Source organism: Zootoca vivipara, chromosome 3 (assembly GCF_965207765.1).
Source record: "Zootoca vivipara chromosome 3, rZooViv2.hap1.1, whole genome shotgun sequence".
Classification (NCBI taxonomy): domain Eukaryota; kingdom Metazoa; phylum Chordata; class Lepidosauria; order Squamata; family Lacertidae; genus Zootoca; species Zootoca vivipara.
Window position 1 is genome coordinate 90,974,349 of NC_142586.1, and position 13,135 is coordinate 90,987,483.

At 38.3% G+C, this 13,135-nt stretch overlaps 1 protein-coding gene across 16 annotated transcripts in view; it reads right to left on the reverse strand.

Annotated features, from left to right (window-relative positions):
* Nucleotides 1–13,135, reverse strand: part of MARK1 (microtubule affinity regulating kinase 1) — a 71,745-nt gene that overhangs the window by 35,920 nt on the left and 22,690 nt on the right. For 12 of the 16 annotated variants that reach the window (XM_088666670.1, XM_035111375.3, XM_088666676.1 and 9 more), the window contains 3 exons: nucleotides 3,542–3,745; nucleotides 1,732–1,785; nucleotides 447–495 (listed from right to left, as the gene is read on the reverse strand). In XM_088666670.1, coding sequence (XP_088522796.1) covers nucleotides 447–495; nucleotides 1,732–1,785; nucleotides 3,542–3,745 — 307 coding nt within the window. Of the gene's footprint in view, nucleotides 1–446; nucleotides 496–1,731; nucleotides 1,786–3,541; nucleotides 3,746–5,093; nucleotides 5,224–13,135 lie in introns of those variants that run through there. The other 4 variants (XM_088666667.1, XM_088666664.1, XM_088666666.1 and 1 more) reach the window with 3 other exon arrangements.

Here is a 13,135-nt window from a genome sequence, read left to right on the forward strand (position 1 = left end):
AAGCAAGCCTTATGAGGAACTGTTGAGGGAGTTGGATATGTTTAGCCTGGAAAAGAGGAGACTGAGAGGAGATAGGATGAGGGGTTTTTTTAAGCAGAGGCTGGAAATTTCATGCAGTTTTGGGACAAGTCCACTTGACTACAGACAATCTGCTTTATTTTGGAGAATGTCTAAATACCTTTGAAGCAGCACACTTCATTTCAGTGTTGATGTGTCATCTGAAGTGGGGGGACATAGGGTCCTGAAAGCAGTGATCCCAATACCTCTGAAGTGACCTGCTTGGTATTTAGGCTTCTTCTAATGTGAATGTGGATGTCTTTTTAACATGTATTAGGGCCTTGGTCACAAATCTAAAAGTCACCTAGTGAGATTCTTCAAAGTTAGAAAAAAAGGCAAACACAGGAAAAAATTAATATGATTCAGCAAAACAAATGTCAAATCCCTACCAATGTTAGGATGGTTCAAAATCTTCATTATTCGTACTTCTCGGAACAACTGTAAAAAATAGAGAATTATTTTACTTAAGGTGCTTTTTACACATTCTAAGGTTAACTGCAGAATGCAAAACTCAAAAATGTTTAAGATGTAGTTTCACACTCAGATAAGTGTCTATGAAATACCAGTGGTAAGTTGCTTGTATAGAGATACAGTACTGGATTAGAACCAGACTAGGTTAATTGCACTAAGTTCCCATAGAAATAAAGGGGGTCTGCTTCAGGTGATGACTAATATTTCACTGAAAACCAAGTTCAGCTAATTTAGTCAGGCTAGTCTAGCCCGTTGAAAGTAATCTTTAGACTCTCTGGGCTTTAACTAATTTGAACCTGCCCAAACTTTATAAAAAGAAAACCTATACCCAAAACCTTACTGCAAATTCTACCACTATTTGACGTCTAGCAGGGAATTGTTCTTAACTAGTTTCTCAAACCAGCGACTGAATGTTCAAAATTGCAGCAAGCAGATCCAAAGACAGAGATCTGAAGAACTGCCTTATTTCTCAGGAAAGGTAAAACGAATATATTTCACAAAATACTTAAACATATAACACACTTTTCTTCAACCCACAGGACACTTTTCTTCCAGAAAGTGACATCACTCCAAATCTACAGAAGTATAACTACCAATATTTTAGAGTTCAAGATCTCAGTGGGACTTAATCCTCCTTTTCAACATACAATACTGCCCAAATCCATTATGAGATATTGGTTGGCTAAAGAAATAAGAAATGTAATTTATTTCAGGAATTTCAGTTCACTTATGCCAAGAAAATACTGTATGCACCAGCATCACCTCCGGCAGTTCCTACATGGGACTAGAGGTGAGTGACTTGATTAAAGCTGAACCTGGACTACCGGTAATATGGAAGCTACTTTGGAGGCTGCTTAAAATTGTATGTTTTATGGCTGCTCCACACAGAAAGCTTTTGGGTGCACCAACTGAACATATGGATCAGCTCCACTGCATAGGACATGCTTCAAATATTTCAGAAGGAAGGTCATGTTAGTATGGCCCCCTCCTCATATCTGGAGCGGAAAGCATCTCTCTATCTCAATGTAACTGACCAAGGATTCAGGACATAAAAACTTCAGAGCGATTCAATTGCCAAGTAAAGGCAAAAACAGTAGTATTTCTTTATAAACAAGGAAGAATAAAAATATTTTTATTTTTAAATCACATGGGCAAAATTATTGAAGTAACAACATATTTAACCTTTTCAAAGAAACATCTTACCTTTTGTAGGCTGGTAGGATTTAGTTGGGTTTTGTCTATTATTTTCACAGCAACCTAGGGATATAAAGAAATCACTCTTTTGAAGGTACCAACAGGTGAGTGTTTTTAGGCAGACATTGGCTTTCTTTGGACACAGCACTAAACTATAATTTAGTAACACATTTACTTTCTGTTCCTCTCTTGTGCTGTTTCAAGGAGATGAGAAACTTTAGCTTCTGTTTTTTAGTTAACCTCAGCTTAGTGTTACTTCTGAACCAAGACAAACTGTGATTAATCTTAACTATGGTTTACTGAAATAAGCCAATGGCTTGGTTTGCAGGTCATAAGTAGGCAAACTACTGGGACTGCATGAATGCATTGGCTACTAGAGAGGAGTTTGCATCCACTTTGATCCTGCCTGGTCTTTAAGCAGGTGGGAACTTACTGGTAACTCACAAGTTCTGCGTTCAAGGAACACACAAAGCTAAATTCTAAAAGGACCAAGAAGGATAAGAGTGGCTGCAACCTCTTCCCTGAGAGTTCAGCTGTTTTCACTAAGCTATAGTTTGGCTTAGTGTTACATGCAAACACAGCAAAGCTCAAACTGTGGCTTAGAAAGCTGGTGTGTTTAAAGAAACCAGTTAAATACAATTTAGGGTTCAGCTGCTGCACTAAACTGTGGTTAACTGATCACATGCAACTGTGGATAATTGCAAATGAAAGCAAAAGCAATTGAAATAGAGGAGGGGTGAGCATAAGCTTGAATCTTGTTCACCTAACTCTAAATCACAGCTTAGCATTGCAAACAAATGAAGTCAATGTAGAGGTTTACAGTTTTAAAAGTTTAAAATACAAGCAGTATTTTACACAGAACACTAGCAAATAGACAAAAACAATGAAATGAAGCTACTTTAAACACTGACAATTCCAAGAAAATAGTGGGCTTATGAACATGTTTAGGAGGCTTCACTATGGGAGGCAATGTTTGGTATTATTTGGAACAATTTGATTATACTGCATACACAGCCCCATCCACATTAAATGTTCTCAGAGCAATTTGTTCTATCCACTCTGTCCAATACAATCAATTTACAGAGATTTCTTGTGCTGGCAATGTCAGTAATCTCAATCAGTGTATTCCAGCCAGCAGCAGAGGAGTGGGGCAGGGAAGCATCACTTCCTATGGCCACAGGTGATGATTTCCCTTTTTCTATTTTTAGTCTGAGATATTAGTATTTCAAAGCAGGGAAATTAAGAGATTTCAGAATATTCTGAATTTCAACTAAACAATTTTTATAAGTAAAGTTAGAGCTTTCAGAGAAGATCTCCACTCCAAACCCTTGTCCATTTGTCTCCACACAAATATGATTTATCTTTTGATTAGGGCACAACTAGATGTGACAGGAACAGTATCCAACCCCAGGACCTTCTGATCTCCTATAAAATAGGGGGGTTCAAGGCAGCATGGATGGGGAAGAGAATTATTTTTTTTAAGCATTTATAAAACTTTTTTTCTTTTGGTGGGGTTTACTTCTGATCTCACCATCCCACTGAAAGAAAGACAGCTGCTTCGGGGGAATCCTACTCTTCAAATGCTCTTGTTGTATCTTAAAATATCTCAATTCCAAACCTACCTCTTCATAGAGATTTAGTAGTACACGTAATTCTGCCCACTCGTCTGCTGCCCTGATGTCTCATTTGGCTCTAAGAAAAGCCTGTTACATATTCAATCACAGAGCTAGAGAATAAGCATGTTCACTGCAGACAGACAAGTGTGAATAAGGCAACACAGGCTATATTGTTACCAAGCAAAAGAAGACAAACAGCTTACCTCTCTACCAGTAAGAACATGTCTAGCCAGTTTCACTTTAGCAAAATTTCCTTTTCCTATTGTTTTTAGTAAGCGGTAATTCCCAATGTGAGGATGGTCTTCATTTGTAGACGTGATTGAGTTTCTGCAACGGGGTATGTTTTGTCTGCTACTTGATTTTGTGGGCTGGACATGGGGCTCAGTATATCCGTCGACAGATGTGTGCTATAAGAGTAACAACAACAACAGAGCAATATTAGTCAATTTAGGATTAATGAATTATAAAACAAATGTTAAATGGGAATACAGTGGTACCTCGGGTTACAAACGCTTTAGGTTACAAACTCCACTAACCCAGAAATAGTACCTCAGGTTACGAACTTTGCTTCAGGATGAGAACAGAAATCGTGCTCCGGCGGCACGGCGCCAGCAGGAGGCCCCATTAGCTAAAGTGGTGCTTCAGGTTAAGAACAGTTTCAGGTTAAGAACGGACCTCCAGAACAAATTAAGTTCTTAACCAGCGGTACCACTGTAGAAAGACCCACCTCACAGTATAGTTGTGAGTGTGAACAAACAAGCAAAAATGCTCTATAGATAATTTCAATCACAAAAATTTCAATCTTAGGGTGGTATTCAATGCTAGTCCTACCCTGAGTAGACTCAGTAAAGTAGAAATGACTAACATACTGTAGGTTAATTAAGTTCAATTGTTCTGTTCTACGTAGTTCTTAGTTGACTACAATCCTATGTTTTCTGTCTGCTTTCATACTTAGTCTGCATCTGAAATGTACAAAACTGAACAGTATGATCAATTCAAGGAAATTCAAGTAAATAATTTTACTCATTAACTTTTGCTTTATTTAAAATTTGACCTTTGTACTTTCAGTTGCAGCTGGGAAGTGAGCCACTTTCTTAATTTCAATGTAATACCCCTTGAACCCTTTTTGCAAACTCAGGAAGTCACAGACTGGCCCAATGAGGGGAAAAACAGCAAAACAGCTGAACATTAGCAAGCATTTTTCAGAAGCCCCTAACTATAAATATATTTGGGCTTTTAAATATTTTAGCAATCCTGAAAAGTTATAAAATCAGTTGCGTTTTCCCCTAATCCTTTTTCCAACTAAATAGACATAAATACAACTATCAGTGGTAACCATACAGTATAACAAATGCACTGGAAAAGGACAAGTACAGTGGTACCTCGGATTACAAACTCCATTAACCCAGAAGTAGTACCTTGGGTTAAGAACTTTACCTCAGGATGAGAACAGAAATCGTGCGCTAGCGGCGCAGTGGCAGTGGGAGGCCCCATTAGCTAAAGTGGTACCTCAGGTTAAAAACAGTTTCCGGTTAAGAACGGACCTCTGAAACGAATTAAGTTCTTAACCAGAGTATCACAGTAATTGCAAAGGACATGCAGGAGCCACATCAGTTACAAGGTATTTTCCAAGGCCATGCTGTGATTAACAACAGTCTGCCTACAGCCCCAAGTAAGTAAAAATAGATTTGGTTTTCCTAAAGCTTTGCCGCTTAAGAAAAAAAGTAATGCAACTTTTTCTTAATACAGTGGTACCTCAGTTTGCGAATGCAATCTGTTCCGCGGAGGCGTTCGCTCGCCGAGGTATTTGCTCGCTGAAGGCATGCTTCTGCGCATGCGCCGACAGAGCGCTTCTGTGCACACACGCGCTTCTGCGCATCCGACGCTGCAGAACCCGGATGCAAACACTTCTGGGTCCGCGGCGTTCGTAAACAGAGGTTTTCGTAAACAGAGGTAGTTGTAAACCGAGGCTCCACTGTATAGGAATTTCATATCACTAATCATATTCCCAGAGTGATTTACAAGAAATAATGTAAAAACATTTTTATAAAAAAAAATGCCACGAACTTAAGAAGATAGGTGGTCTTTTAAGTACTTTGGAACTAGTGAAACAAGGATAGGATGTTTTGTGAATGTATGCATCAGCTTTCAAGAGAATCATAGACTGGGAAGATTTCCTAAAGGATGGGAGGGAAATTGTTCTCATTTCCCATTTAGGCAAACCCACCCCCCACCCCCCGAGAGTTGCCTGGTATCCACTTTGGTATCGTTTTGGTGGTAGACAAAGACCTTTTAGTTCTCAGAGACTTAACAACGGTGGTAGTATAATCAGCTGTTTCAATTCTGCAGTGTTCTTGTAGGTTTTATTTGTTCTGTTTTACTGAGGCAAACTACCCTGAAAATGTTTATAATGAAGGATAGCATGCAAATCTGTTAAATAAATGAATAAACAAGTGACAGAGTACTGCACAATTATACATGGTGCATTATTACCCACCACTGCCTTGGCATGGGCGGGGTGTGTGTGCTACCTCTTTCCCCGTTGAGGGGTGTGGGTGCACGCTGCCTGCTCAACGGAGAAGTGGAATGGATCCCCCACCCCACCTCTGCCTCACACAAGCCACAGGTGGGGTGAGGGCTCTTTCAGACTATTCTGCTGAGGAGTTGGCAGCCACATGCCCCTCAACAGAGAAGTTTTAAACAAGCTGCCTGCCTGCGTGAGCAGCCAAGGGAGGATCAAGCTACATTGGCCCTGGCCAATGTTCCTCCCTTAGTTATATGATGGCCAGAGCCAAGGTGGTTTCACCTTGGGGGTATATTGGGGGTATATTGTGAGTGAAACCGCCACTTCTCCCAAGTCGCTCTGTCACCAACGCCCAGCTGCAGCTTTTTTCTCCTTCAGCATGCTGGGCTCTGGTGGCAGAGCAACTCAGGAGCGGTGGTGGTTTTATTTGTGGTAGACCGCCAGGTGAAGCCGCCATCGTGCTTTGGCCCCAATACTGATTCTCAGCGATGTATCGACACATTGCCCAGGCCTACAGTGCAGGATGCTGTTGTTAACCATTGTGAAATAATTTTATGATACAGCGGTATATAAGTTTTTTATAAATAAATAAAATAAATAAGAGCACTATAAGAACTTGAGGGTAGCCAGTTCTCTCTCATAAGGCTTTCTTAATATTCTGAGCTGCAGAAATGTGCACTCAGCATCTGAAGTACTTGTTCACAGAGATAGAAGCAGGAAAGCAGGAGAACTGAAGTAGCTAAATAGACCTCTTCTGCATATGATGGCTTTCTGAAGTCCGGCTCATTTAACATAACATTCTGGATTGATTTCCCTCCCACCTCCCAAAATACATGCATCATTGCCTAAACCATACTGGAATGCCATATCCTCTACTTCACCCCAGTAGAGGAAAACAGCTGCTCTAAAGAAAGGGATGGGGAAGAGAGACAAGCTTTGTTTCAGGCGATGGGATACAAATTTCACAAATGTGGCTTATTTGTCATTACATATATCTCTAGCTCTCACTGCCATGCCTTCAGGAAATATTTTACGGCTTTTATCTGCAGTGCATACCCATTGGCCATATGAAATGGGGGTTCAAATATTTTGTATTTATGGGCAAAGGTAAATGGAGGATGTTATCCATACCTGTTACGTTACCATCTAGATAAATGTATGAGGCACCCCCCCCCCGAGTATCGTATAACCCCTTTAGTGCTGTGTGACTGTTCTTTCAGGAAATGAACAGTTTATAGCCTACTGAAGTTGGCTTTGACAGCAACGAAAATTTAAGTCCAGCATAAAAAGATTAAGGGGTTGCCCTGAGCTCTTGGTCATCTTATTTCATACTTAATCTTTTGGAGGCATTTGAGTCACAAGTATTGTGTTAACTCTAGATAAGATTTATTTTGCTTTAGCCTACAGAAGAGGTGTCACTGATGTCATAATTCATCCATCAGTTTCATGTTTGTGTGTGTTTTCATTCTTGGATTGTGAAAGGCACACAATAATTATCTAAGCTTGCATTTGAGCAAGAAATGTTAGATAAAGAAAAGTCAAAGGGGATAAGATTACAATCTCCAATTTTAGCCCTATGGAGAAGCTGTTTTAAAATTAGTAACTTACTGTTATGTATTGAGATAGATACTCAAATAAGTTTTAAAATGTACCAGTAAAAAGAATTATGACTGGTAATGTTTGAGGATGTGAAACCTAATCTTTGCAAGCACTTACATCTCTGGGCTTAATGGACTGATTCACCTTGAAGAAGAGCAAGAGCTTGAAACATTATAGGATATCAAATCCATAACCTACTTTGTACCAGTAACTAGTAGCCACTTATTATTTTTTTGGACTTCTGTTGGCCATTTCTCCTACCCAGGGATGTGAATTCCACAATCAAATTCTGAGAAAGAAAACTGTACTTGCCAACCCAGTCCAATAATTCAGGTTTTCTTGAATGGAATACTATGAGGACATATATATTTTACGAGTGTTTACAAAACATATTTCACATTTAAAAGCTTGTGCTCTGGCCAGAGGTGGATTTAGGGCAACGGGAGGCACAGAATTTTGGCCTTGCATAGGGCACCACTGAAATTTGAAAGAGCAAAGTCTGCCCCTCCTCTGGCCTTCCAGCTCACATATTTCCTATGTGGATATTGAAACAGAGGACCTGCCGCTACATGGATTATGAGAGCATAAAATGCCTATTACAGGAGAAGAACCAATTCCTTCAGCTTTTTTTTGAGGTTATATGTTACTATCTTCACATCAGTAACTAAAAAGGTATACTACAATGCTCCAGTATTTCCTTTTTAGCAAGTACTGCATAGTTTAGAGCATTATAAGTTAACCCCCCCCAAAAAAAGCTGTAGAAACAAGAAGTTGGTTAAGATGGGTATCTGGAAGACCTGCTCAACCACTACTTTGCCCCTAGGGCAGAACCCAAATGTGAGATTAGGAACAAGCTCAGGCTCGTTGTCTTTCTCCCCGGGAAAATTGAATGATTGACCTGGAAGCTTAAGTGCAGATGGGGTCAGGTGCAATGTTTATCAGCTGCATCTAATAGGCCAGCTGCATCTGGAAATCTAAGACCTTGGCAATGTTTAATAATTCCTTAGAAAGCATGCAGATCAACCACAGTCATTTCTTGTCTGGGTGTTGTCCTTCAAGACTGTCTGGAGGCAACAGCTGTACAAAATGGTATGGCCAGTGTTACATGTTCTCTAGGCTGCCAGTTTGTTTCTAGGTTCAATTCAACAGGCTTGTTCCATCCTTTAAATCTTCCAAATGGCATGAACCTAGCTTGTGAAGAACCTGCTCCCTTGACACTCCCTGGGCTTTGAGATCTTCTGGACCAAGTCCAAGCTTTACTTCACTAGACTTTTAGTTTTTTGCTTCTTCTGTCTTAACCTTTATAGCATCCTGCTTCTTAGCTCCAAACTATTGACTGTGCAGGCTTTCTGTTGCATCTTTGCCTCTATGTACACACTGCTCCTCTCAGGGTTTTTTCCCCCTTTCTTTTTTAAAAAAGATTTTATTGCTTTAACTAGTTTCTCAATTGCCTTGGGAGAATTGTTTTGGAAAGGTAGTATAGAAAGTTTAATACAGAAATATATCTGGCTAATTCACCACCTAAAATAAATTTCTGAAACAGCAACGAAACCTCTATTTGCCCAGGAAAGCATGCTCCCTGCCAGACTTATTCAATTGTCTCAGTCTTTTCTGATGTATGCCATAGTCTACTTACTGAGGCCACTTGTTAATGCTTCCCATGGCAGCATTCCATATGGTATTTGCTCTGTGCTTATGCAAATCAACCATTTGCATGGTACTTCCTTCACACCTTTGGCAGGGCTAGCACACACACATTCTATGCATTTGAGCTTACCCTACAACCAAATGTAACATGTTGCACCTTGTCACATGGACAAATATATATTATCAATCTCCTGTTGGAAAAGGCAATCTATGAAGCTTTCATCAGGTAGGAATGGTTCAATAGTCCTACAGAGTAAAATATATAGTTTGTGTATTGATCTTTCACATTAATCTTATCCTTTTCTTTTAGCAGAGACACTGGGGAAGGGGAGAGAAAGGATCAAAAGACCTTTTATACAGTCATTTTAATACCCAGTCGAGCTCATTCACATAAACAGGGAAATAAACAAGGCTAATCAAAGGAGCTGGGGCCTGAGCTTTACTTCTGTGTAGGTGTGGCTTTTAAGCGAACTGCTCTGAATTTGCTCAGAACTGATGTATCGGCTGTTTTTCTACCAGGAGATGGGTGGGACCTCATGTTGACAGCAATACTTCTGGATTGAAACTGGCTGAGTGCTGCAGAAAACTGATTGGCCAGTTGAAAGAAATGTCTCCCTGAGTCTGTCTAAATTAAAATGGATTTTGGAAGGATTGTAGGACAAGGGAAGGGTATGGCTTTGAAATTTTTAATTGCTTGACATTTCACTTGGTAGGATTTAAGTCCAGATTGCCCTAATGGACCAGACTTCATTGACTTTAATTGGGGAGTAGGAGAAATGAAGACTGGAAACAATGCAACTAACTGAAAGACTAGAATTCAACAATAGCAATCCATTGTTGGTAGGTAGTCATGTTTCAAAGGTATCCTCTCAGTTAACAATGTACACTACTAACTTGGATCCCTCTGGTTGAAAATTCATTATAACCCAAAGGGAATGTCATCTCATTTTCTGGCCGCAGCCATCCACCCTGGCTTACGCAAATTACTAACAAGATCAAACAAATTGCCCTAAATCCAGAAGACCTCTTTAATGGTACTTTGAATAAGGCAAAAACAATTATTACTGAGAGGCTTTTCAATATTGAACTGCAAAAAGAAGATGCCTTACTCCCTGAGAACTACAGGTGTCTAAAATCTTGGCCTAATTTGGCAGCTGCCCCATATCTATCCAATATTACTTATGAATCTTATAGATGGGCCTTTTCCAGAGCTCGATTTGATGCAATGCCTTCAGCTGTGTTACATGGCAAATTCTTGCATGTACCAATCGATGAGTGCTTTTGCCCATGCATGTCCAATAAGGTGGAATCAGTTATTCACATTCTTTTATTTTGTGAACTCTATAGTGAAGAACGATCGCGACTCAATTTTACCCCTATTATCAAAATTCACACCCTTGCAATATCTGGAATTTCCCCCCGAAACATTACGTAAATTCCTTTTGAAAGATTCTTTGAGCTCAGTATCCTATTAAAAAAGTAAATCTCTCTTTTATTGAATAACATATTATAACAATTTGTCCTGCCCTCCGATGATGATATTGCTGATCTTTTGTTTGGAGTTGTGTTGTTTGTATTGCTGGCTCTTGCTGTAATAAAATTGACTGACTGACTACTAACTTGGGGGACCCTCAGCAGCACAGTACCCTAATTCTGTACACTGGCCCTAAATCTGCCTCTGGTTAACAATAAAACCCTGTAAAAGATTGAAGAGTCTTGAACATAAAGTATAAATGAATTTCTCATATTTCAAAATGTATGAATATATATTTCATTCTGTCTTTTTGTTTGACAGAATCAGGGTGGATAAAAATCAATGATTTTTTTAAAAAATCAAAAAAATCGGATTTTTTTTATTTAAAACGTGTTTTTTTTTATTTAAATTGGATTTTTTTAAATAAAATGCTTTTTGAGGAAAACATATTACCATCCAAAGGTTATTCCATCATGAAATAAAGATTAGTTTTTTAATTTTGTAGGATAAGGTTGTATATGTTTAATTTTGGAGGTAAATAAATTCCATTAATCCATTCACAATGTCATGCTCTTCCAGAGGTTTTTGTAAGATTATTGGGCAGTTTCTCTGCCTACAAGATATTATCACAGGTGCTTGGTTTACTTTTGCAGTTCTCAAAACTGAATTTGACTCAACAGAGATCACATGCCTCTTCTTCACAGCAAAAATGTTATAACATGAACAGAGTTGAGAAAAAGACCTTAATCCTATTGTTCTACAAACCTATGAATACAGAAGCAACCCCTTCAGTGCTAAGTTTCAAGAAGTTCAGTGAATAGAATAGAAACAATATTTTTCTGATTGTTTGGAGTGGACAGTATTTAAGTTTTTCATGTGTAGGCTGGGCTGACAGTCTAAGTTTCTTAAAATATATATATTTTGTTTTTGTTTAGCCAAATTAGTTAACAAACATGGATGTTTGTTTAAGCAAATAACATTTGCTGAAATGTTATTGTTTCAGTTGAATAAATCTATTTAAATTGTTATTAAGGTAATGATTATTTTTCTCCTTCCTAAGTACAACAGTAAAGTTGTCCAAATATGAATGATTAACCTATTAAACTGGGGATAAAAAAAACTAATATGAAAAGTTGTTATTCTAAAAATCTTCATCTACTTGCATATTAAAGTTATACCAGCAAGAATTAGTCTTTATGATTTAAATCAACTATGATTCAAATCAAGCCTTACTGACTAGTGATTTAAATCGTGATTTAAATCGTGATTTAAATCAGTTTGATTTAAATCAAATCCACCCTGGACAGAATGATGTCCCTAAGGGTAATGTGGTTATCCTGCCAGAAAGTGTGGAAACCGAAACTGGTGTCAGTTGGCAACTCAAGTTATTGCAAAGGCTGAGAAATAGTTAGCCAATTTCTCAACCTTTTTTTGGAGGGGGATAATTGGAGTGTTGCTATAGCCAAGTGTAAATTCCTGTTGCCATTACAACTTCACATATGGACTTGGTGCTGACCTGTAATTTGTGAATGCAGAGTAAAGTGCAATATGCACAGGGTCTTGCTTTGGAGGTACGGTAGTTATTTGTGAGTGCCTGTTAATGAATTTTCACGTTATGTTGGTCACAATTAATTTGCCAGAAACCCAGCATACCCACAGTTTACGTAATTTTGACACTCATCTATGAAACATTAGCTGTGTATGTTTATTGCTGCAGACAGAAAAAAGATTCATGGTTTCAGAGAATAGAATTGTCTAAGTTTCAGATAAATACTTGAGGTTGCAAAACCTTTGTGTTTGTCATGTCTGTTAAAACAATAAAAAGGAAGTTGTTTAAACTCTCAGTGGCGTACTTCTTGAATATTTTTGCAGGGAAGATCAACCCAGTTAACAAAAAAAATAATGTTAACTGGAAATCAAATAATATTCGCTAACAGAAAAATATTATGTAAAAAAGCTTGTAAAGGTTATGTTGGTCACTATGGAATTATCCTACCACAATATAAATACATATATGGTAAAAATATATATTAAGAAATGGATCCTCAAATACATGTTGTTTAGGTTAAAGGTGAGCCCTGGATTTTTACTAAGTTGAAGACCACTGATCTAAATTATGTGTTCTAGCATTCCATATCAAAACCAAACACCCCACCCCCACCCCCAATTACTAATGCTATTCATTAGTACAGCTGCTATACTAATGTTTTGGCAGTTAAGACCTCAGTAAAATGAAAGAAATACCAGAGTTTTGATTCTGCTGCCAGATTTATCCTAGTGAACCCCATGTCCTGATTTGCAAGACATTCAAGATTAGATTTGTTTTGGAGAGAGTACATATGCAAAAGCAGTCATGTAGAACCATGCTTTTTGCTTGCTGAGTACAAAGCCAGAGATTATTCAAGTAACAGTTTCCTGGAAGAATATAAATAAAACTTGTCAAAGTGAAAGCCTTCTGCTTTATGTAAAGCACAATAATTAAAAAGACCATGCTTTTTTTGTTTTTGACTTCTCAAACAGACAGAATAACACCGACCAAAGAAATATACGCAT